The sequence below is a fragment of the Macaca fascicularis genome, chromosome 11 (assembly GCF_037993035.2).
Source record: "Macaca fascicularis isolate 582-1 chromosome 11, T2T-MFA8v1.1".
NCBI classification, from domain to species: domain Eukaryota; kingdom Metazoa; phylum Chordata; class Mammalia; order Primates; family Cercopithecidae; genus Macaca; species Macaca fascicularis.
The window spans coordinates 32,108,495-32,132,453 of NC_088385.1; the positions used below are offsets into that span (position 1 = coordinate 32,108,495).

The 23,959-nt window shown below is 35.7% G+C and overlaps 2 protein-coding genes across 6 annotated transcripts in view; one reads left to right on the forward strand and one right to left on the reverse strand.

The window, feature by feature from the left end:
* FAR2 (fatty acyl-CoA reductase 2) overlaps positions 1–23,959 on the forward strand; it is a 212,465-nt gene that overhangs the window by 178,827 nt on the left and 9,679 nt on the right. For 2 of the 3 annotated variants that reach the window (XM_005570465.5, XM_045364928.3), the window contains exons 9-12: positions 381–552; positions 5,342–5,471; positions 10,027–10,154; positions 11,068–13,021. In XM_005570465.5, the coding sequence (XP_005570522.1) occupies positions 381–552; positions 5,342–5,471; positions 10,027–10,154; positions 11,068–11,230 (593 nt within the window). In that variant the 3' untranslated portion in view covers positions 11,231–13,021. Of the gene's footprint in view, positions 1–380; positions 553–5,341; positions 5,472–10,026; positions 10,155–11,067; positions 13,022–23,959 lie in introns of those variants that run through there. The other variant, XM_065523947.2, reaches the window with a different exon arrangement.
* The window catches only part of ERGIC2 (ERGIC and golgi 2), a 39,955-nt gene continuing 34,067 nt past the window's right edge, over positions 18,072–23,959 (reverse strand). For 2 of the 3 annotated variants that reach the window (XM_045364929.2, XM_045364930.2), the window contains 4 exons: positions 22,851–22,948; positions 20,538–20,700; positions 19,136–19,218; positions 18,072–18,651 (listed from right to left, as the gene is read on the reverse strand). In XM_045364929.2, the coding sequence (XP_045220864.1) occupies positions 18,589–18,651; positions 19,136–19,218; positions 20,538–20,700; positions 22,851–22,948 (407 nt within the window). In that variant the 3' untranslated portion in view covers positions 18,072–18,588. The remainder of the gene's footprint in view (positions 18,652–19,135; positions 19,219–20,537; positions 20,701–22,850; positions 22,949–23,959) is intronic. The other variant, XR_012420101.1, reaches the window with a different exon arrangement.

Sequence of the window (23,959 nt, forward strand, 5' to 3'; positions counted from 1 at the left end):
TAATGGTCCAGCCAGGGAAATAAGGTCTCTAGCCTCTGTCGTGGGGCTTTCAGAATAGACTAGATAACCTTAGAATTAAATGCAGATTCACGTTTTTCTGAACAGTATCTCCTTGTATTGACAAGTGTTTCCCCAATAATTTGTTTTACAGTAAATGTTTCAGATAAAGAACCCAATTATTAACCTATTCACACTGTTTCAGTTTGCAGATAACCACTTGCCCAGCATAAAAATCTTTATATTGTTCTCAGAAATTGATTCTTGACTCTACACAACAAATCCTTCGTCTTTATTGTTTTGACCCCATTACAAATGCTTTCCACTATGATGGACTTATATTCTCCTCTTCTCCTCTAGCACTTACTTTCTTTTTTCCCCAGGAGTCCAAGTCTTGGCAACCTTTGAAAAAATCCCATTAGAGAGAGCTTTCAGGAGACCATATGCTAATTTTACCAGCAACAACTTCACATCCCAGTACTGGAATGCGGTCAGCCACCGGGCCCCTGCCATCATCTATGACTGCTATCTGCGGCTCACGGGAAGGAAGCCCAGGTGAGAAGCTGAGTCAATGGCTTTGAAAGTGTCACTGCCCCAAAATCTTCAGTGCTTCCTTCAGCAGAGGATTAAAGGAGACAACTGAATCTTACCCATATATACAGATTGAACACACCTAATCTGAACATCTGAAATCTGAAATTCTCCAAAATCCAAAAATGTTTTGAGTGCTGATATGATGCCACAAGTGGAAAATTCCACACACTGTACCTCATGTGATGGGTCACAGTCAAAAAAATGTTCAAAACTGTTTCATGCATAAATTATTTAAAATATTACATAAGATTACCTTCAGGCTATGTGTATATGGCTAAGTATGTATGAAACAGAAATGAATTTTGTGTTTAGACATGGGTCCCATCCCCAAGATATCTCATTACATATATGCAAATATCCCAAAATCTGAAAACAATCAAAACCCAAAACACTTCTGGCCCAAGCATTTCAGATAAAGGATACTCGACCTGTATAAGTTTTCAACAAACAAAGCAGTCATAGAGAGAAGTCACAAAAGACATTAAAATTGTTCCAGCACAATAAAGGAAGGTAAATGTTAAAGAGCTTGATGAATTCAGCAAGTAATCATTCATGCAAAAAGAAAAGCAACTGAGACTCTGTCACTAGGGTTTTCTGAATAGGTAGATAATCTTAAATCTACAATAATGATGACAACCTCACTTAGAGTTTACTGTGGCACTCGTGGGACTAAGGCTGATGTATGATGATCCCACTTTAATTGTCACAGTTACCCAAGAAGAGATCCTCATCATCCCAATTTTACAAAAGGGGAAACAGAAGCTAAGGAAAGAATCTGAATTAGTCTCAAAGAAAGTGACAGGAAGGATGTGGAGAAAGCTGAGTCTCAATGTCAGTATTCGGAACCAGATTTACTGCCACCTAGAGATGAGTGAAGAAATTAGAGGGAACACAGTGTGCTGATGCTAAGGCAGCTGTCACCACCTAGCTGTGTGACATAGGACATAGCCTTTATCTGTCTCGCTCAGATACTATTGTGTCAGAGTCATCATTATTATAATTGCCTAAGGCAATTCTTGTGATCAAGAATCAGAAGCATGAACAGTACTGCCTTCTGTGCTAGCCCCTTTGTAAGGGAGGAAGTCTTCTTCAGCGTGTGTGTCTTCTTTATTAGCAGTGCAAATGGCTAAAACTTAGCCAATGTAGAGTGAATGTAAATTGTTAGAGACCTCATTTGGAGCTCAGAACTCAGTTCTTGAGCAAGGTGAAAAGGAAACATTGTGATTATGGGGAAAATATTTGTATGGGGCTCGTTCAATAAAGCTAGGAAAAGAAGAAAACCCAAATATTGTAAGCAGAAATGCTAAAGGTTTTAAAATATGTCAGGATTGGAAGAGAGCCTGCATAAAGAACAAAGTTCAGTTAGGAAAAAAGAGAAACACAGAAGGAAGAGACACAATAAAAATCTGTATGTATCTTGTGAGAAGTCAAACAGTAATATTTGTGGGAAATGGGTTGGTTTGTTGTGTGGTATGTATTTTAGCAATAATCTTCATGGCAGAAAAAGTTGAAATCCTTCTAGACCCTTTCCTTCTCCAGGTGTGCTTGTGTATACTCTTCTACGCTTTTACATCCATATATGGACATATATGGTTTGCTTTGCAGTAGGGGGGTATGTGTGTATATAAATCAATTGTATGTATTTTACAACTTTTTCCACTAATTTTCCATGAAAATCTAAGTCATCCTGCCCAGTGTTGCCTTTTTTTTTTTTTTTTTTTACTGCAAACAACGAGGCAATGGATATCAGTGTGCATGCCTCTTTCTAGAATGTGCCTTCTAGAATGTGCCTATGCCAGGAGAGGATGCTGAGGAGGGAGATTGCTGGATTAAAGGGTATGCGGATTTTGTGACTAGTGCCAGATGACCCTCCCTAAAGGAAGAATGTCAGTGGGCACTACCACAACAGTGTATGAGGGCTACAAAACTGGCTTTTTTTTTTTTTTTTTTTTTTTTGAGATGGAGTCTTGCTCTGTCACCCAGGCTGGAGTGCAGTGGTGCAATCTCGGCTCACTGCAACTTCTACCTCCTGGGTTCAAGCGATTCTCCTGCCTCAGCCTCCCGAGTAGCTGGGATTACAGGTGCCCGCCACCGTGCCTGGCTAATTTTTGTATTTTTAGCAGAGTTGGGGTTTCACCATCTTGGCGAGGCTGGTCTCGAACTCCTGACCTCAAGCAATTCACCCACCTCGGCCTCGCAAAGTGCCGGGATTACAGGCATGAGCCACTGTGCCTGGGCGAGGGGTACAAAACAGTATTTCTTACCCTCATTAATACTTTGTAAAAATCAACTTCTGAATTGTCAAACTCATAAGCAATGACATCGTTTTGTTTTTTTGATTTGCATTCCTGATTGCTGGAGGGACTGGACTTTCATTTGTTTATTGGACATTTAAGTTTTCCCCTCTGTGGGTTGCCTGCTTCTGCTCCCTATTTTCCTATTAGGTTGTCCTTATTAATATATGGGAACATGTGTGTCTGAATACATATTTCATATATTTTTTCCAGGTCTGTTTCTTTTTAGCTTTGACTATAAAGCTTTTTGTAATATGAGTGAAGATACACATAATGCAGGGCTTAGGAACATGAAGTTTGGAGTCAGACTTATAGGATTTAAATCCTGGCTTCACCAACTTAGCCATAAGAGTCCTAAATTACTTCATCTCTCTAAATCCTAACTTCCTCTTCTATAAAATGGGCATAGTAATCATAATCTATTTTATAGAGTTTAATATGAGTGCTTAGAATATAATAATCCCTAAAAGATATTTTAAATTTTTATGTGGTAAAATGAATCATTGTTTTCCTTTATAGCTTTTGCATTTTGTGTATTAAGGAGACCTTCTTGGCTGGGTGTGGTGGCTCACACCTGTAACCCCAGCAATTTGGGAGGTTGAGGAAGGAGGATCACTTAAGCCCAGGACTTCAAGACCAGACTAGGCAACATAGCGAGACCCCATCACTACGAGAATAAAATTTAAAAACGTTGTCCAGGCATGGTGGCACATGCCTATAGTCCCAGCTACTCAGGAGTCTGAGGCAGAAGATTGCTTGAACCCAGGAGGTCAAGGCTAAAGTGAGTCATGACTGAGCCACTGCACTCCAGCCTGGGCAACAAAGTGAGACCCTGTCTCATACAAACAATAAAGACCTTCTCTATCTGAGAGTAATACAAGTATTTTTTCTAAAATATATCATTAGGTTGATATAGTTCTGTACATCCAATGATATCATGTCCAACAATTATTTTTAGAAATTAAAATAAGTGTATTGAAATCACATCAATTGCATCAGAGTTGGAGAATGGCTAAAGATTTCGATAGTAATAGTAAATTGGAACCCTATTATGGTGCTTATATCAGGCACAATGATGTCTATCTCATGCCTAAGAAATCTCCTATGATACAGTAAGAGAAATACCTCATGAGTCATTAGTACATGGGCATTAACTTTGACCAAAATTAAAAGCAAATCCCCACAATAGCATCATAATTATTGAGCCAACTATAGTAATCACTACTAGCAAGACTGGGTTAACTAAAAATCAAGTGCTTTACAGGCCAAAAGTGATTTGTAGCTAAAAGACCTAGGTTGGGCATTAGCTATGGGACCTTGAGCATAATCTCTCTGTAAAATGGAGATACATAATATAAATCCTGACTATCTCACAGCCATATTGTTAGGATCAAGTAAGATTGTATATGAAAGTTTTTTGAAAATTGTTATAAAGTTGGGAGGTGCACAAAGAAGATCTGGTCCAAGTCCTGACCACAAGATTGGATAGTGTGGTTCATCTTGTGTAATGGGACACAAGGCAGTGAGATTACACAGCTCAGGTTTTTTGAGGTCAGTTAAAACTGGGTTGGAATTTGACGTTGACACTTTATCTTAAGCTCATGTTGCCCATTTGTAAAACTGCAGACTTACCTAACAAAGATGGTATCAAAATTAGCAGAGAGGATACTTTGTAAAAGTATCGGGACCATGCCTAACACAGAATAGGTTATCAACAAGAAGTTTTTTTTTTTTTCTTTTTAAATCTCCACTATGATTGACAACTGCTTTTGATTCACCAAACACTGATATAGTCAAACACTTCTGCCCAAAAGTTATATACTAAGACCTCAGATTCTATCAATTTTTTAAAATACAAGAATGTACAATAAAGATGAGAAATAAAGCCAGGCGCCGTGGCTCATGCCTGTAATCCCAACACTTTGGGAGGCCAGGGCAGTTGGTTCCCTTGAGCTCAGGAGTTCAAGACCAACCTGGGCAACATGGCAAAACCCTATCTACAAAATATATAAAAAATTAGCTGGGCCCCACTACGCTCCAGCCTGGGTGACAGAGTAAGACCCTGCCTCAAAAAGAAAGATGAGAAGGTTTTCCAATTGTCTACATCAGAATTCAAAAAAACAAACAGTATGTCATTCAAGTTGAATAGTTGGCTCACTTTAAAAATAGGTTTGCTATTCTTGAGAAATAGGTGTTAGAAAAGGAGTGTGGTAGTACTAAATGCCTAACAGAACAAGCTCCTTTAGATTCAGCCCTTTTCTTTTTCTGTTGAATGAACAGCGAGTTAATGTGGAAGGAGAAAAAAAGAATAAGAATTTTAATAAGGAATGGGAGAAAAAGACAGGGATAATTTTTGTATTTTCTTAAAAATAATTTCTCATACATCCCTGTAGACTGACAGGGAAGCAGCTATCTGTGGTGCGCTGATATTTACTCCTATCTGATGGTTATCTCAGGATGACAAAGGTCATGAATCAGATTTTAAGAACTGCTTCCATGTTGGAGTATTTCATCAACCGGAGTTGGGAATGGAGCACATACAATACAGAAATGCTGATGTCTGAGCTGAGTCCTGAAGACCAGAGAGTAAGTATAGCACCGACTTAAGCAACAGGAAAATGCTACTCACTTGGAATTTAGAATTATTTGACTTGGAAAGCTAATGAATGAATAAGACGTTTTGGTTATAGACACAGATTTTGTTTTGCTTTGTTTATCTAAGAAAATCGGTCAATGCTATCAACACCACCATAGGAAACAAGTTTAATGTAAGTAAGAAACGTAGGTTCTTGGACTTTGGTTAAATCTTTAACTGCTGATCTGCCGACATGTTTTATCTACTGCAGTTCAATCGTTTTGTCACTCGTTGGTAGTTATCATTTCAACAAACCCTCAATACCTCTGGGTGACTGTGTTCTTCCCTTATCTGCCACGGCATATGACTTCAATGAAAAATAGTGATTTGATTGCTGATAAGCTCTATCATCCACTATTCTTGTCCAATCAAAGTTGTTCTGCCTCTCCCAGCTACAGTTCCTTCCGTACCTTGTTAAAGCGAATCCCTACACCTATGCACTCTGCCTCATCTCAGCCCTCCCTCCAGCAGTGCTGCATCATTGATCTTCCTCCCTATAGGATTTCTCTACAACAGTTCAGACTTTTATTTCTCAAGACAGGCCTTCAGCTTAATTCGTTAGCATTAGCACCACTTATTTAATTTCTTGGCAGTCACAAAGGATAAGTCCTAAAATCTTTGCATATTCTGAAATTCACACACAGAGAAATCTTTTGTACATTATACATGTTCCTAGCCTTTTTCTCAGTCATATATCCCCTGAACATCTCTGTATGCAATTGGTAAAGTTTTTAACTCAATTTTAAGGCTTTCACTCCATATTGACTGACATTTCCCACTAAGAAACAATTTTCTAAAATGTATCTTTTATTTTGTACCTGACAGCATGTAGAAGAAACCAAGTCACACTGGGGAGTAAATATCAGATGGCTAACTGACCTTGCTTGCCAGCTAAGGGTTTCACTTCTACCTATCAAACTTATTGAGCATGATTCAAATCCAAGCCCTAGAATTATTTCCTAAGCATTATCCATGTCAAATATAATAAATACTATATTAAGCCAAAAAAGGCAAGATTTAGAGGGATATTTTATCTGAAATCATTGCTACCTCTCAAAGTGATATGAAATAGTTATTCAGAAATGTTTACACACCACACATAGACAAAATTCTTCTAGCACTAGTGTTTGAAATGAATGATGATTAAGCCAGTTTATAAATCAAAAACAAATAAATTCAAGCTATTGTAAGTTCTTTTAAAATTTAGCTTTAAACTCTCTGTAGGCTTATCCTTATGTATTTTCTCCATGGAATTTTCCTGCCTAAATAACTCAAAAGGTAATGAGCCTAGGTTCATTTCTGACATTTTACTATTTTAACCTTTCAAAATTTTGTGAAAAAGAATCAAAGCTTCAGTGGATTTAACATATGCTCTCAAAAATATCTTAGCAAAAGTAATAGTACTAAATGTAATTACCAAATTCTGGTGTGGCTCAAAATTCAGTTTGAATTGCCATATGGAATCAAGATTCTGAACAGGGCCACTCTGAAATCAAACTTAGAAATGTTAAACAGTATAAAAATAAAAGTCTCTGCTTATATGAATGACTAAGCAATATTAATGATGCTATAAAAACCATATCCAATCAAAGTGATAATGGAATTTCTTTCAAAAAGCAATTCATCTTTTGGATAAGTCTTTGAAGCACTCTGGAACTCACTAATCTCATCTGCTCTCTTTGTTAATACTCTAAATCTCACAAAGGTTTGAGGTATCTTGCAAAAAATACACATAATGAAAGAACAAAATAGAAATAAAAAAATGCAAAACCAAGGAAATATGAATCAGAATATGAAGTCACAGCTAAAAATTTAAAAAGAGGATGTCCATACATAATCTACAAGATCCTATTAAGTTGCTGTAGTTAATTTAAGCAGTGAATTTGTTCTTGAGCTTTCTGGTAGCAAAGTGAAAAGGAAAATATAGTTTCCTGGGACTCATTGTTCAAAAGGAAGAATGAAGAGAAATAAAAAAAAAGTTATCAAAGCAAAGTAAATACATTTATGACTTTTTAATTATTTTTTTTTTTGAGACAGTGTCTTGCTCTGTTGCCCAGGTTGGAGTGCAGTGGTGAGATCTCGGCTCACTGCAACCTCCGCCGCCCGGGTTCAAGCGCATCTCCTGTCTCAACCTCCCAAGTAGCTGGGACTACAGGGGCCCGCCACCATGCCCGGCTGATTTTTGTATTTTTAGTACAGACGGGGTTTCAAGATATTGGTCAGGCCAGTCTTGAACTCCTGACCTCAGGTGATCTGCCTGCCTCGACCTCCCAAAGTGCTGGGATTACAGGCATGAGCCACCACGCCCAGCCCATTTATGACTTTTAAAAAGTTATTTCTTGTCATGTTTCTCCATGCAAGTTGACAGGATAAACCAAAAGCAATATGGACAATGAATCAGCAAAGGGCTCATTATTAAATGTTTACTGAATGCTCAGAATGTTAAATAGGGTTAATAATATTTAGTTACTTCCCTCCGAGTTCTAAGATGGTTTTCTGTGATTAATATATAACATTTAATTTGCATATAAAGGAGAAAGAATCAAGAAGCCCTAGAGAACTACTAAATCTTTAAGATGTCACATTCAATTACATTCTTAAGAAATGTAATATTTCCTAAAGAGAAACAGAGCTAAATATAGACTCTGGAAGAAAGATGCAATTTATGAATTAAACCCAAGAGATTCTCAGAAAATGGTGAAGCCGTTTTAAAGTTAACTAACTTGATCTTTAGTGGTGACTGGCTTTTTGGTTTTGATAATGTATGCCTTTTATTTGGTACCATCTAAGCCCTGATCAAACTAAGAGTTTACTTTGGTCATCCTCATGTAAACCTTATATACAGACTAAATAGAAGAAAGTGTTGTATAACAAAAAAGAAACAATTTTGGCTTTCAAAATTAATATTTAAATTAATTTGACCAAAATTCTATAATTCACTAATGTATTCAGCAAGTATTTATTGAATGTCTACTTTGTGCCATTCAAAGGAACATCATTCTTGTTATTCTAGGAACATCATTTATTTGGATTAAGACTTTTTAGCTATTAAAATCCTTCCTAGTGAGGCCTCAACAGAAGTTCAGTAAGTTAAGAGTAACGAGAAACTCTCCACTAAAGATAGGCTTTTTTTGTTTTTTTTAATCTCCAGGGATTAATATAAAAAGTGATCTGAGAGTGCTGTATGTCCAAAGAGAGAGAAGAGTACCCAGTTGGAAGGACAAAGGCACCTTAAACAAACCCTCCCCTTGCTAAGATTTATAAATATTAGACTTTTTAAATGGCTAGCACAAGTCCATTTTTCCAGGCCATTCTCTCCAAATACACCAAATAAAACCCTATTGAATTAAATCCACTCACTGATGCAATCTGTTATTTGATAACAGGGTCATACCAAACTCTCCAAGAATACCTAATACTTGAAATATTTCCAGAGATGATACCAGAATCTTCTTGACAGTCTTTCTAACAGGTTTTAGTGCCCTAAATTCTTCATATTCAATCAAAACTATTTTTTCTAATATATTTGAAGATCATTTCCTCCCTTTCTTTTTCCAGTTAAGCCCTTTATATGGAGATTTTGAAAAGATCCCTGGATGGCTCAAGAACGACCTATCAGGTTTCTCTTCCGAACTCATCCTATCTCCATTTGTAAACCATATAAATCTGGGCCACCTCATGATCCTGTGTCAGCCCAGCGCCATTTTCAAAGAAAGTACACAAAAAATAAAATCTATGGAATGCAATTCAAATCTTTACTCCAGCTTTTTCGTAACAAACCAAAAAAAAGAATATATTTTTGGTCATGCAAGTGTCTGTCTTTTCTCTTCCTCAAAGATACCTTAAAATTTTTAATCCTTTTTCTTTATTGTCACTCTCTATATCTATCTTCTACGTGGCAAAATTTCTCTCCCTAAACAGATCTCTTCCTTCTCCTTCTTCCCTACTCCTCCCCCATGTTGTGATCACTCCTTTTTACTTTCACTACTACTCTCTTCTTAAATATAAATTATGGTAACTTATTCCTTAAGGCTTTGCTTACCAAAGTGTAATCTGCATAATGAAGTGGTAATGTTCTAGGAAAGGATGGTAGGATAGCGGGTAACACCAGAATTTAAGAGGAAAGGGAACGTTGCATCATTTATGTTTTGGTCACTAACATATTATTCCATCACTTTTAAAAATAATTACTCCGCGGTTAGCTGAAATATATACCAAACCAACCATAAGCTTTCGCCAGACTATGTAATACCATTTCCTTTAAATCTCCCTCACAAGAAATGTGAAGTGTTTGTGTTCGATCCATGTTTAAATATTCCTATGTAAATAGTAATCCATATTATCAGCACCTTTGAAATAATGACTCAAATAATCTCTCCTTTGGAGAGGTTCAACCTATGTCTCCCAAATTGAAGGTCACTCATCTATGTAGAAGAAACCTCAACTGGACAAAGTGACTGTCCAGCACTGCAATTCAGGCCACCTATAATCTCTCTTGCCTCTCAGGTATTCAACTTTGATGTGCGCCAGTTGAACTGGTTGGAATACATTGAAAATTATGTTTTGGGAGTTAAAAAATACTTATTGAAAGAGGATATGGCTGGGATTCCAGAAGCAAAGCAACACTTAAAAAGGTAAGTATAATCAGTCAGTTAATATTTATTGAGCACCTACTGTGCATCCGACTTTATACCAGACATAACATTTGTGCAGAGAAGGAGAAGAATGAACATTTCTTGGGCATTTACTACATTACAGGTCCTGCACTCTATACTCTACCCTGTAACAGTTTCATTTAGACTTCACTACACCTCCATGAGGAAAGTATTACTTTTGTTATTCCATTTTTATGAAACAGATGTTTAGATTTAAACACAGCAAATAACTTGCCCATGGTAATGCACAGTAAGTCTAAGAGACAGATTTGAACCCAAATTTGTTTCTTCTACCACACTCTGTCATAATGGGATATAAATACCCAACAGACAGGAGACCTGGTTATGCTATTTAACCTAGAAAAAAGTCCCTCCTCAATTTTTTTCAACTTCCTTAAATTTCTTTCAGTCATAATCCCTGAGGGACAAAATTCTAGCACTCTGGTATAATCCTGGTAGAAGCAGAGGATCTGCAGTGCAGAGATGATAAGGATAGAAAAGTAGCTTGCAAAACAGGAAGGAGGAACCTTGAATAGCAAGCCAAGAACTTTAGAATTTACCTTCTAATGAACAAGAACCAGTGAAGATTTATGATGCAGTAACATGATCAAAGTATATTTACAGGATTATGCTAGTCATGCTTGTAAATAGTTTCAAATGGAGAGAGGTATAAGAGAAATGAGTTAGGGAAATATGGTAGAAATCTGACTATTCGGCAAGAATGCTGCGGAAATGAAAGATGCAAAAACCAAAAGGCCAAGTTATGCCAACTACTCTGTGAGCACTACATTAATACTTGCCAGTCATATCCAAGAAAACACACATTTATCTTCAGATAATGTGGTTGGGTATCTGGTAGTTTTAACTTTGGTTATGTCTGTCTCTTCCCTAGGCTCCGAAATATCCACTACCTCTTTAATACTGCCCTCTTCCTAATCGTCTGGCGTCTTCTCATTGCAAGATCTCAGATGGCTCGGAATGTCTGGTTCTTCATTGTAAGCTTCTGTTATAAATTCCTCTCCTACTTTAGGGCATCCAGCACGCTCAAAGTTTAAGAACATTTCACCATAGCTTTTTATCTGGAACCTCTCAGATACCTCTAAAACAGCAAACTGTGATTCTCAAGATTAGAAAGTAACAAGGAATATGCCCAAACTGTCAGTGTCACCTTTTATGTATTCATCCCTATTCCTTAACTATATATTTTTATTTCAGTGAGAGAAGGAAAGTTGTGAACTAGCCAGCCCATAGTCACCTACATTTTAGGGAAAAAAATTCAAATTGTTTCCTAACATTCTATTTTATGTCCTTGCGTATTAAACGTGAGAGTACTCCCACTTTTCTATATTTAGCTTTTCTTTTCTCCCTGAGAGGATTCATTTAAACTCAGTAAATATGGAAAGATGCATGGCAGAAGTTGAAAAGAATTCAAGCAGTACTAACCTTGGAACCATTCTGGGTACCCAAAATAAAAATTTTAAATCAAGATGAGTAGAAGGATAATGATCTCAATATCCTCAAAAGTGAAGGAACGGAAGTAATTCCCCCTGAAAATGTCTCTTTCCACGTTATGCCTTGGAGTCTTGGTAGCTGGGGGATCAGAAAAGGAGGTTTACATTTAACATTTAACTATATTCACTTCTTTAAAAGGAAAAAGAAGTGTAAATAAGTATGTATAAAGTGAGGGATTAAGCATATTTGCATTGGGGACTCATGTATTATGCTTTTAAGTCAAAATTGATATTCTCAAATTTGAATTTGACAGCTATTACTTCTAAATCTTTTTAATCCTCAATTTCTTGGTAACCTTCTTTCAAAAGTCTCCTTCTGAAAGTTGCCAAACCCTTTATATTTAATCTTTTCCCACTCAGGACTCAATTAGAGTGGTTAACAGGGAGAGGGATGGTCCCATTTGATCTTTGCCACTGAGCGAAACAAAACTTCAAATGAACTTTTCAACTGTAGCTTCTGGTATAAAGTGGGGAAGATTGCACTTATGCGATCACTAGAGGATTTACTAGTATCGTGATCATTCCCATTGCACAATGTTAACTGTACAACATACAGCAGAAAAGTGAATAGACTTCACTAAGGGACTCTTAAGTTTAGGAAATAGGTTTTGTTTTCTTAAAAATATTTTGTGTATAATGCAAACTAGTGAAAACTATATATGTTCTCCAATTCCTATAGTAATAATGTAACTGTTACGCCAACTTTCCTCATATTTGAGAGATGAGTACGTTGGATTGCAGCATTTCTTCATGTTAAAAACATGGAATATTACTCAGATACACTATTTGGGGCCTAAACAACTAAAATTAGTCACCACATAACTAGCTGAAAATGACATAGGCATAAAATGTTAACAAAGAATGGCAGTGATATTTATGCTCACTTCCTGGAATAATTGAGTAATATTCAGAAAGGCACACTGAGGTAGTTTAAGTGTACAAGGCCTTCGGGCAGTATCTAGCCCAGTATTATTCCAGATTCTCCTGAGCTCTATATAAAGGGCATTTGGGAGGAACTCTTCTGGGCAGTATCTTCCCCAATCTCATCGAAATTCTGGGAAAGACTTTCCATAGCAGACCACCCAGCTCTGACAGTAAGCACCTGGTGATCTTTAGTTTGAGATGTCTATATGGTACTTTTGCGTTGTATCAATTAAGATACAAGCTATAGATATGGTAAAAATACGAAATCAAGATATAGCTCAGTGGGACTGGATTAAGACATAGTAATAGTTCTAAGAATTCACTTTTGATTGTATGTTTCACCAATTCAATAACTCCACTAATCAAGTATTCACATTTTGACTTTTGATTAAATAAAAATTTGAATTAAAATTCTTCCCCTCTTCTAGTGTTGTCTTTAACTGCTGACTACCGCAGCACTTCTCCCTCCTTTACACCCCCTGTACCCCACCCCCTAACTCCCAGAAAAAGGAAATAACTTCCAAAGAACTCTTTCCACAAATCACATCACAGGAATAACTATCAGATGAATATAAATTAACCTATAGGTACATAATGCTTCACTTTTTCTAACACCATTAATAGGGTTATTTTGACATGAGTATTCTTCTATTTGTGGCATCAGATAAATGACACAAAGTTCTTTTGTGATGATTAGGCAGTAAAAGCAGGTACACCTCTGTATGAAGGGCAATCTCTAGCATATAACTATTTCACATCAAGACCAATTCGCAATTACTTGAATGCCTAATATAAACAAAGCAATGGGAAAGAACCTTCTATGTGGGGGAAAAAGAGGAGGAAAGTACAAAGAAAAGGTACCTATGTTTCAAAAGAAATTCTGGCAATCCCTATATTCTCTACCCACAAGATACCTGATACAGTATCAAGTATTACAGAGTTGAAGAGTCACTGCCTGAGGCAACTAATACTAGAAAAGGTTGAGGCAAATGGGCACACAATTCACAGAAACACTTCTTGCAATTTTCAACTAACATCATTACTTCCATTTAACACCTCATTTAATTAACTTAGCATCTCAAGGTAGAGACTGGTCTAATAATGCCCAAATAGCATGTTATATTACAATAAACATAAACAATTCAAGTAGATCGGTCTAGTTTCCAAAAACATCAATAATTTTCAAAGCTTACAAAAATCACTTGTAAATTTCCACATGGCTACTCTTCTAGAACTGCTATTCTAATAATGTCTGGGAACATAAGCAATCGCCTATAGTAAGAAGTAACAATTCTCATAATCCCACATAAAGGTGTGGAAAAATGCCCACTGCCTAGATCACTTAAAACATTTTTTTTAGTTAACTAAGACTACTAATTGCTGGTTTTCAAATGGAACTGGTTTGAGACAGTAGTGCCCTGCAAAGTGGAGATACTACTGTGGCAAAGGATGCCTAACTTGAGTTTAAATAGCCAGAAACGCCTTTTCTGATACACAAATATTTTAGATGTGTCCCTACTTTATTTGAAATACTGATTCCAACCTGGAACTGCAAAAGGAATAGCAGATGTGATATGGCAATTTACGTCAATTCCAGAAAAATACCTTAAAGAAAGTAAATGTCAGTACAGTATAAGAAGTCACCAAATTGATTTACATAACTGTTTGAAAACAAAATACAAAGCATTTATTAGTTATGAGCTATTGTTGAAGGTCTGCTTTAGTATATAGCTTTCACTAATATATACTTTATCTCATGCCTTCTCATCCTTAATAGTTTTTCCTTATTAAAATAGTATAAAACGAATTATATTTGGAAAAGTTAACCTAACTCCTTTTGTGAAACACAAAATATTATTTGGAGTTGTCAAAACTACTTAAATGTTTCACTGCTTGTAATCTTGTTTGTATTCAACTGTTCACATATTTATACACGTAAATTCGAGTCAACTACTCGATTTTCACTTTTTCATCTTTAATATGAGAAATATAAAATAAATCCTGATCATATAGAAATTTAGCTCCATCTGGAAGAAAAGCAAATGTAAACATGATATTTTAAAATTCCTGTAGCTTTTCTATGAGAAAAAAAGTTTAAATATGGGAACTGAGGCTTATTTGGGGGTGCATTAATTTTCTCCTAGTATTAAAAAGACAAAAAAAATGCTTCATAGTTTGTCACTTATTGAGTCCAAACGTTTGTGCTTGCAACACTAAATATTTCATGTTCTCTTTTCTCTCAAGACACACACACAAAAAAAAGTTGAAAAAAAAATTTCAGTATTTTCAATAGTTGAAAAAAAAATCCAAGGCAGTCTGTTTTCTACTCTTAAATGTAAAGTGATTTTATCAAAGAAATATTTCAGAAAGTAGAAAAAAACTATGCTTTGATTGCATCATCACAATATGGGCAGATACATGGATCTTGATCCGGGCATTTTACCATAAGGTAGTAAACAACTGGTGACCTCTCTATTTGATAGTGTTGAAAAAGGGCTACCTACCACCTTGGCTTGCTGAAGGTTTGCTAGAGCTCAAAACAGGAAAAGTACTAGGTTAAGAGGCATGCTGAGATTTTAAAGGTCCTAAGGCTCAGGTTTAAGTAACTTTTAAACAACCAAAAATAGGCATCTTGAATTCAAGTGTAAGCTCTGAATTTTCAAGGAGTTTCATATTAAATTACTTTTTGGTACTTGAATTACTCAGGACATAGATGGAATGCACAGTGTATTTCTCTTACACTATTAAAAAATTAGATCTGTCCGGGTACAGTGGCTCATGCCTGTAATCCCAGCACTTTGGGAGGCCAAGGCGGGCGGATTATGAGGTCAGGAGATCGAGACCATCCTGGCTAACACAGTGAATCCCTGTCTCTACTAAAAATACAAAAAAATTAGCTGGGCTTGGTGGTACGCACCTGTAGTCCCAGCTACAGGTGCTGAGAGGCTGAGGCAGGAGAATTACTTGAACCCAGGAGGTGGAGGTTGCAGTGAGCTGAGATTGCACCACTGCACTCCAGCCTAGACCAGAGCGAGACTCAGTTTCCAAAAAAAAAAAAAAAAAAATTAGATCTTAGTCATTCCTTTACAAATTCCAAAATTAAGATTGTATTAAAGACTGTAAATCTTGATTAGTAAATTAATTATAAAAATTCAATGCTATCATAAAACGTGAGAAAAGTGTGATATTAATCATCTAACTTGAGAACTAGAAGTAACTTGGGTGCCAGGTGCAGTGGCTCATGCCTATAATCCCAGCAATGCAGGAGACTAAGGTGGGAAGATTACTTGGTCCGGCAGTTGGAGTCCAGCCTGAGCAACACAGCAAAACACTATCTATATAAATGAAAAAGAATTAGCCAGGTTGTTGGTGCATGGCTGTAGTCCTACCTACTCAGCAGATTGAGGGAGGAGGATTGCTTGAACCCAGGAGTTTGGGGATGCAGTGAGTTATGATCGTGCCACTGCACTTCAGCCTGGGCAGCAGTGCAAAACCCCATCTCTTAAAAAAAAAAAAAAAAAAGGAATTTTGTAAAACTAAGTTAAGCTTTTCCTAGGAGGTAGTCTGAAGTGTACAAATACTGCAGCAGGGAATTATTCACCTAAATATTTAATCTTCTTTATAGGTCAATGTATGCAAACATAGTATTAAAAAATCCATTTCATATAATTTGAGGTCTCAGACTTTTAAATATGTAGTCTGGAATATAAACATATAGACACCATGAATACTAAAACAAAAAGGGGAATTGGGTAATAAAGTAGGGTATCCTTTCTGGAGGCACCTCCAGGCATAGGGAAAGTTGCATAATAGGTAGGTGAGTAAAGTGCTCTCTGCAATAGAAAAGAAACACTTGGTGAGGCCAAAAACTCCTAACAAATCCTAATATGCAGGTAAACTTCATCATCCAAAGGACTGTTTGGAATTTTAATACTGCCACTGCCAAAAATCTGACTCTATTTGAGGAGTTTCAGATGGAAGCCTTTAACCTATGGAAATCAATGGCAAAGCAGAATTTTGCTTTAAAGAAATTCCTTTCATAGGAGATAAATTAAAATTTTAATATGGTATTTGGAAAATATGAAAATTAAAAATCATATATATCAAAATAATTTTTAAAATCCTTTTTAATACTTAAAATGATCTAATCCTAAAGAAAATAATCCTAAATCAATATTGTTTTCCCTCCCATTTAGAAAAAGCCCTGAAACTATTGAATTTTCTTACAAGCATACTTGAAGGAGCAGCGATCAGTCTAAATTCTAATTCTTTCCTATGAAGATTCCTGTTGATAGATGTTCTGTTAGTTTACAGCCAAACTTTGTTGGAAATAATATTCAGAAAAATAAATCAAAACCTAGAGAAGGCTCATTCACTACTTAGAATTTTCTGGATGCAAAAATCTTTCAAAGTGTATCACTTATTTTCATCAGTTAACTTCATGGCTCTTAATGATATATACATATATTAATGATGCTTCTGTTATTTTCTGCAAAATATCATTCTGCACAAACTTTACTGCAAAATAGACCCATCACTATTTCTCCTTCTCTCCATTTTAGTTATCCTGTTTTTATACATTTATCTTGAAAAAAATTCATTTGAAAAACTGTTATTTGTGATATCCTACTTTCTAAAACCACTATTTTAAATCTAATCTTTCAGTCTTGTTATTTACCTGGAATTTTCTTTCCCCATTTCCTTAACTGATTAAAACTTTGGAGATTGGTTGATAATTCTACTGTCATTCAGTATTACAAAAGGAAAACTGATATTGGCACACATATTCCAAATACAGCTTTTAATAGTACCTGTGTGATAGCTCCCTCTCACTATTTTTAATCTTTTATAATCTGAAGATTTAGAACTAATCCTTAAATAGTAAGAAAGTTAGAACACAATCTAATACAGAATCAATCATATTCAGGACACCCTGAATGCAAATACTTCATAATCCAGTTTTAAGTTTAATGGACAATGTTTAACATGCCACCTCTCAGATCTGATATATCTTGTGGTGCTTAAAATTTGCCTTACACTGTCATTTAAAGTTACCCTGTTCTCCACTCACCACATACATAAAATATCCTATTTTTCTCTTAATGTTTTACAAACTGATAATTTCCACCATCAGTAGTGGATTTTTTTATAACTCACCCTATGTCCTCCAAAATATACCAATAATATAATTAGATTAAAAACTTGGCATCTTTTTTTTAAAAAGTGCTTTCTTTCCCCTGTATAAGATTCTATATACTATTTGTGAATGATACCTTTGCTACATAACACCTGCATACCTGCCCCTGTGAGAATTTAGTCTTCTAAGACTCTATCTTCAACAGTTAGATAAGTCAATAATCAGAGTTCAAAGAAGTTACTTTTTAAGACCAAATTATTGGATAATTGGTCTTGTTAATATGGCTTAACATTAATATGGCTATAACATAGGAACTAGTCCCTGTTTTTCTTTTTTTTTTATTATTAAAAATGTGACCTGATCACAATTCTTTAAAGTCTAGACTGGTTTTCCATATGTTTTCCACATTTTATTCTGACATCATATCTTTTAAAAACAAAAGATGCAAACATTTGCACTTCTCAATGTTTTTTTTTTTTTTTTTTTCCCATAGATGTAGTTTCACTTATTTCCTTCAGGCTTTTTATCACCAAGAAGCAATGTCTGATTTTGATACCACCCATTTGCTGTGAAAATATAAGAAGGTGTCATCTTCAAAGCAATACTCCAGTTGGGCTTCTTCACTGTTTAGCTGCATGATTTCTTCTAGGACATTTGTAACAGACACAACATATATAGAATTTCAGTTTGGGTTTTTTTTTCCTTTTTTTTCTTTTTTAAAATAAGTATGTTTTCTGCTTATTTGTGTTTCCTTTCCTTTGAATATATTGCACAATATTTTATTATTAAAAAAAGGTTTTATGTCTCAGGCAAAAAGTTTTTCTCCTTCACCCGGGAGGTGTTAATGTGTATTATTTTCTAAAAGAGGTAAGTGGTTGTCTGTGTGGCCATCCTCAAAAGGAACCTAAAGAGAAAAGGAGGGAAAAAAAGACCAAAGAATTAGTTTTATTCCTTACATTCTTTCCTCTAAACACAAGGTTTTATTTTGGGCAATCCTTTCTAGGAACCAAAAGCTACTATTCTCTCTCTCTCTCCATCTTTTTTGAGGCAGGGTCTGCTCTGTCACCCAGGCTGGAGTGTGGGGGTACCAGCACAGCTCACTACAACCTCAACTTCCTGGGCTCAGGTGATCCTTCCACCTCAGCCTCCCACGTAGCTGGGACTACAGGCTTGCAGCACCTTGCCTAGCTAATTTTTTCTATCTTTTGTAGAAATGGGGCTCTCACTATGTTGCCTTGACTGGTCTCAAACTCCTGGACTCAAGCGATCCTCCCGCCTTGGCCTCCCAAAGTCTTGAGATTTCAGGTGTGAGCCACCATGACTGGCCCATAGACTTAACAATGATTCTAAGATTTAGAGATCAGCACCATGTATACTATACCACTTACAGAATTGACAGGTTTATAGGATCCAAGTCTGAAACGACAGCAAATTATTTCAACTATAAATTTTCCAATTCCATGTAACATGCCTGTAATAAACAATAAGTTTATGCTTTTAATTATTTCCTAAACTGTTATTTAAGAATAAATAACTATAATGGAATAGATTATGGAAGAAAATAAAGCAGTTTGCATTATTCACTTCCATGGTTAAAAAATAATCAAGATAGATTTAAAAACAAATGGATTTCTTTTCAAAATCACAAGGCCACATAATTCATGATCTGAGCACAATCAATCTCAATCTTTTATTATTATTTTTTTTGAGATGTCTCACTCCATCACCCAGGCTGGAGTGCAGTAGTACAATCTTGGCTCACTGCAACCTCCACCTCCTGGCTCAAGCAATTCTTGTGCTTCAGCCTCCCAAGTAGCTGGGATTACAGGCATGTGCTACCATGCCCGGCTAATTTTTTGTATTTTCAGTGGAGACAAGGTTTTGCCATGTTGGCCAGGCTGATCTGGAACTCCTGGTCTCAAGTTGATCTGCCAGCCTTGGCCTCCCAAAGTGTTGGGATTATAGGTGTGAGCCACTGCACCTGGCCTAAACACAATCTTTTCAAGTTTTCCCAAACCAATACAATTTTGGTAAATAAATGATGTCAACAACACAAATTTAAATAGATTGAAATGAAGTACTAACAAAGAATTTCCAAAGAAAAGCTATTCATTCATTTAAAAACATGATTCTAAGTATAATAAACTATCCAGCTTCATCTAATACTGAATAAGGACTGAAGATGAAAATAGAATTGTTTCCTTTTCCTGTATTGTACTTAACTCCCAATTTTCATCATTACAATTCAACAAATAATCTTAGCGAATTATTCCAGGATTCAGGATAAAAATCATAAACACATCACTGATTACAAATCTAGTTTCATGTATTGCATAATTCAAAGTACTGTAACATATGATTTTACATACTGTATAAAATGCCTTAAATGCCTTGTAGGCATTTTCATATTTAATTCTACAGCACACTTGCAAATTATATATTATTATTGCTACTTTTACTGATTAGAAAACCTCAAAAAAGGTAGGTGATCTATTCCAGGCTACTACCAAGTAAATAGCAGAACTTACATTCAATTCTAGTTCAATCTGATGTTAATACCCAGGATCTTTCTAATTCACCATTATATAATCTACCTTACATCATTGAATACAATGAAATTAGTTACGTTTACTAGTTAGTCAATATAATTTTGGAGTTTTGTAATTAAAGAAAAAGCTACTTAAATACCGAAACATGAAAATCTGTTATACTTCTTGCCCCTTTGAGAAGAAGCAAGTTAAGTGTAAGCAACACTTTTAGAAATTAGACAAAAAGGAAATGGTTGTTAACCTGTTGTTGAAAAGATTCCTCCAACAATACCACAGAGTCTTACAAAAAACTGCCAGAATGGCATGTGCTCCTCAGTAACTGTCACCATAAGAGAACTGAGATCGTATTTCATAAATATCCCAGAGACTCCATGGCTGCCTGCAGCATGGTTAATGATACGTTCCTAAAAGGGACGCAAAAGGAAGCAGAGAAACAGGAGGAAGAAAGAAACAGAATTCATGTCATCTGGTTACTTACATACATTCAATATTAAGCCCTGCAGCCCTATTGTAAAAGAAGGACATCCACATTTCCTTATGAACTGTCCTACTAGACTAAGCTCTTCAGGGACAAATTATTTTGTATTCTTTGTGCAATTAGCTTTTGAAACTATCAAAAGAGCAGAATCATTCTTTTCTCCTCAAAAAGATCACCTTAGATACAAGTTTTCTACTGAGCTCAAGAGCTTACAAATATATGGCATGTTCCTCATGCTGTAACTAAACTGCAACCTTTAGGAATACAAATAATGAAGCTAACTACTACCAAGGGAAATTAAAACAGTTTTATGTAGGGCATTACAAAACCCTTTCCCTATTACTAGCACAATACAACCTTATAAGACAACTGATCAAGTTTCCAATAAAGTGACTGTCTTACAGCTCTAAAATGCTCAATATCATGCTGAGTTATAAATATACTGTCACTACCTATAAGGGTAGAAACTGTTTTAGGGATCAGGGCATCTACATAATGAAAGACTAATAATGATTCACTTTGGGTTCCAGGACTAATTAATGTCAGCTCTCTCCCTCCCACCCCGTATTGTGTACTTTACCAAACCCAGTTACTCCACTCTTTTTTAAGTTAAAAAACTATTTGTCACCCTATCTATAAACACATCCTTCAACAATCAAATGCCCTGGGATTCTATTATATATATATATATTTTGGTTTTGTTATTTTAAAAATATATCCTGGAGATATTTCGTATCACAGTATACAGAGATCTTTCTCATTTGATTTTTAACAATTGCATCTTCCTCCAGTGTGTAGATGTGCCATTTGGGTTGTTCCTAACCTTCTACTATTACAGATAACAATGTAATGAATAGCCTGAAACACACATTTTTATATTTTTGCCCACTGTATCTTTGGAATAGATTTCTCGAAGTGCGATTGCTGAGTCAAAGGGCAAATGCATATGTCCTTTTGCAGGTACTGCTAAACTACCTTCCACAAAGATTATGCCACTTTGCATCCCCATAGCACTGCATGTTTGCTTATTTTCCCCAAAGGCTTGTCAACTGTATATATTGTCTTTCAGGTGTTTGCCAATCTTACAGGTGAGAAATGGAATCTCCCCACTCCTTAAATAAATGTTGAAAAGCACAATATGTTCTTGTATAAACTTTACCTAGTTTCTTTGTGAGTGTATATACACACATACCTATACACCTATATGCAGTTATATGAACTTGTACTTTCCCCATGCCAAGTGAAAAGCTATAGACACATGACACTTTACCCCTAAAAACTTCAATATCTAAGCTCATAAGAAAAAAAAAATTCCACAATTATTGAGGGCATGGTCATCATGAGTTATAAGGCTAGTAAAAGAAAACACTATATAAAGGAAAGCAAAAATTTTAAAGCACTTAAATTTTGCCTTAGAATTCTTTCGGATACAAGTGTTTGAATACTCACCATTCAAACAGAAAAATAAGAAAACATGACCCCAAAGTAGATGAGAAGTCTATTAAACTGTCCAATTCCAAACCTTTGCTCATCATTGTCAGTATTTATTTATATGGCCATACCACTCTGAGCTAGTGGAATGTTCTTCATCACAATCAGATGAATACAAAGCATTAATTTAAGAAGGCAAACCCTCTAAATTTGCTATCTAATCCATGATAACCACATATGCCCAGAAAAGGTAGTACATTTTTAATAAATAAATAACATAGAATTCAAAGAATCTGCTGCCAGATCAAGAACTGCTTATATCAACTTATGAGAAAACACATTACAAAATTAAGACATTAAGAATAAAATAATTAAGGCCATCACAATTTAATAATTTTAAGTCTTAATGCAATAGAAAACATTTCAGATATTTTAATATCTACTTTTATTGCTTTAGAATATACTAATATTCATTTCTGGTATATTTCTGATTTAAAATAAAATGTTAATTCATTTCCAAACTTCCACAGATTTTTAAATGAGGGAAGACAGCAAGTAAAACGCCACCTTATTTTGTAGCCAGGAAACTTTAAAATGCTTTTTAAAGAAATCACCAACTTATTTTACCGGTTGGATTCAACTTACCCTTTCTGTCACAGAAAATTGATGGGTGTCTGCTGATATTTTATATGTATGTAGTTTTGTTGGCACAACTGTAATAAAATACTGGAACATCTGGTTGTCTAGAATATTAAAAAAAAAAAAAAAAAACTTTTTATCAATTCAGTAGCAACAAACTACTGCCAAATAGATTCTTCTATTAAATACATTTAACCTGAAATTTAGCTGGATGTGGTGGCTCACACCTGTAATCTCAGCACTTTGGGAGGCTAAGGAAGGAGGATTGCTTGAGTCTGGGAGTTCGAGACCAGTCTGGACAAGATAGCTAGACCCTGTCTCTATAAAAAATTTAAAAATTAGCTGGGCATACTGGTATGCACCTGTGGGTCCCAGCTATTCAGGAGGCTGAGGTAGGAGGATCATATGAGCCCAGGAAGTCAAGGCTGCAGTGAGCCATGATTGTGCTACTGCACTCCAGCCTGGGCAACAGAGCAAGAACCTGTCTCAAACAAATAAAAAATAAAAACATTTAATCTGAAATGTAATGTTGCACATAACTTAGTGTCTAACAAAAAAAAAAATTTAAAGAAAGAACCAATGAAAGCAACATATTTATACTCAGTAAAACAAATTCTCAGTAAGCATAAGATGGGCAACACAGATGTTTAAGAAAAATGAACTGGTGACTTAGTTAAATATTCCTTATAATCATTATTATCCTTTTATCAAATATGAAAAAGTAGCTTTTTTTTTTTTTGAGATAGGATCTTGCTCCGTCATCCAGGCTGGAGTGCAGTGGCACAATCATGGCTCACTGCAGCCTCAACTTCCTGGGCTCCAGCAATCTTCCCACCTCAGCCTCCTGCGTAGCTGGGACTACAATGCACACCACCAAGCCCAACTAATTTTTTTTTCGTTTTTAGTAGAGACACGGTTTTGCCATGTTGCCCAGGCTGGTCTCAAATTCCTGGGCTCAAGTGGTCCTCCTGCCTTGGCCTCCCAAAGCACTGGGATTATAGGTGTGAGTCACTGCGCCTGGCCAGCATTTCTTTACAGTACAGAAACTAAGAATAAGATAAAATTATAAGAGAATAACCACCACAAGACACATTTTCAGTTTCTACTAATATCTT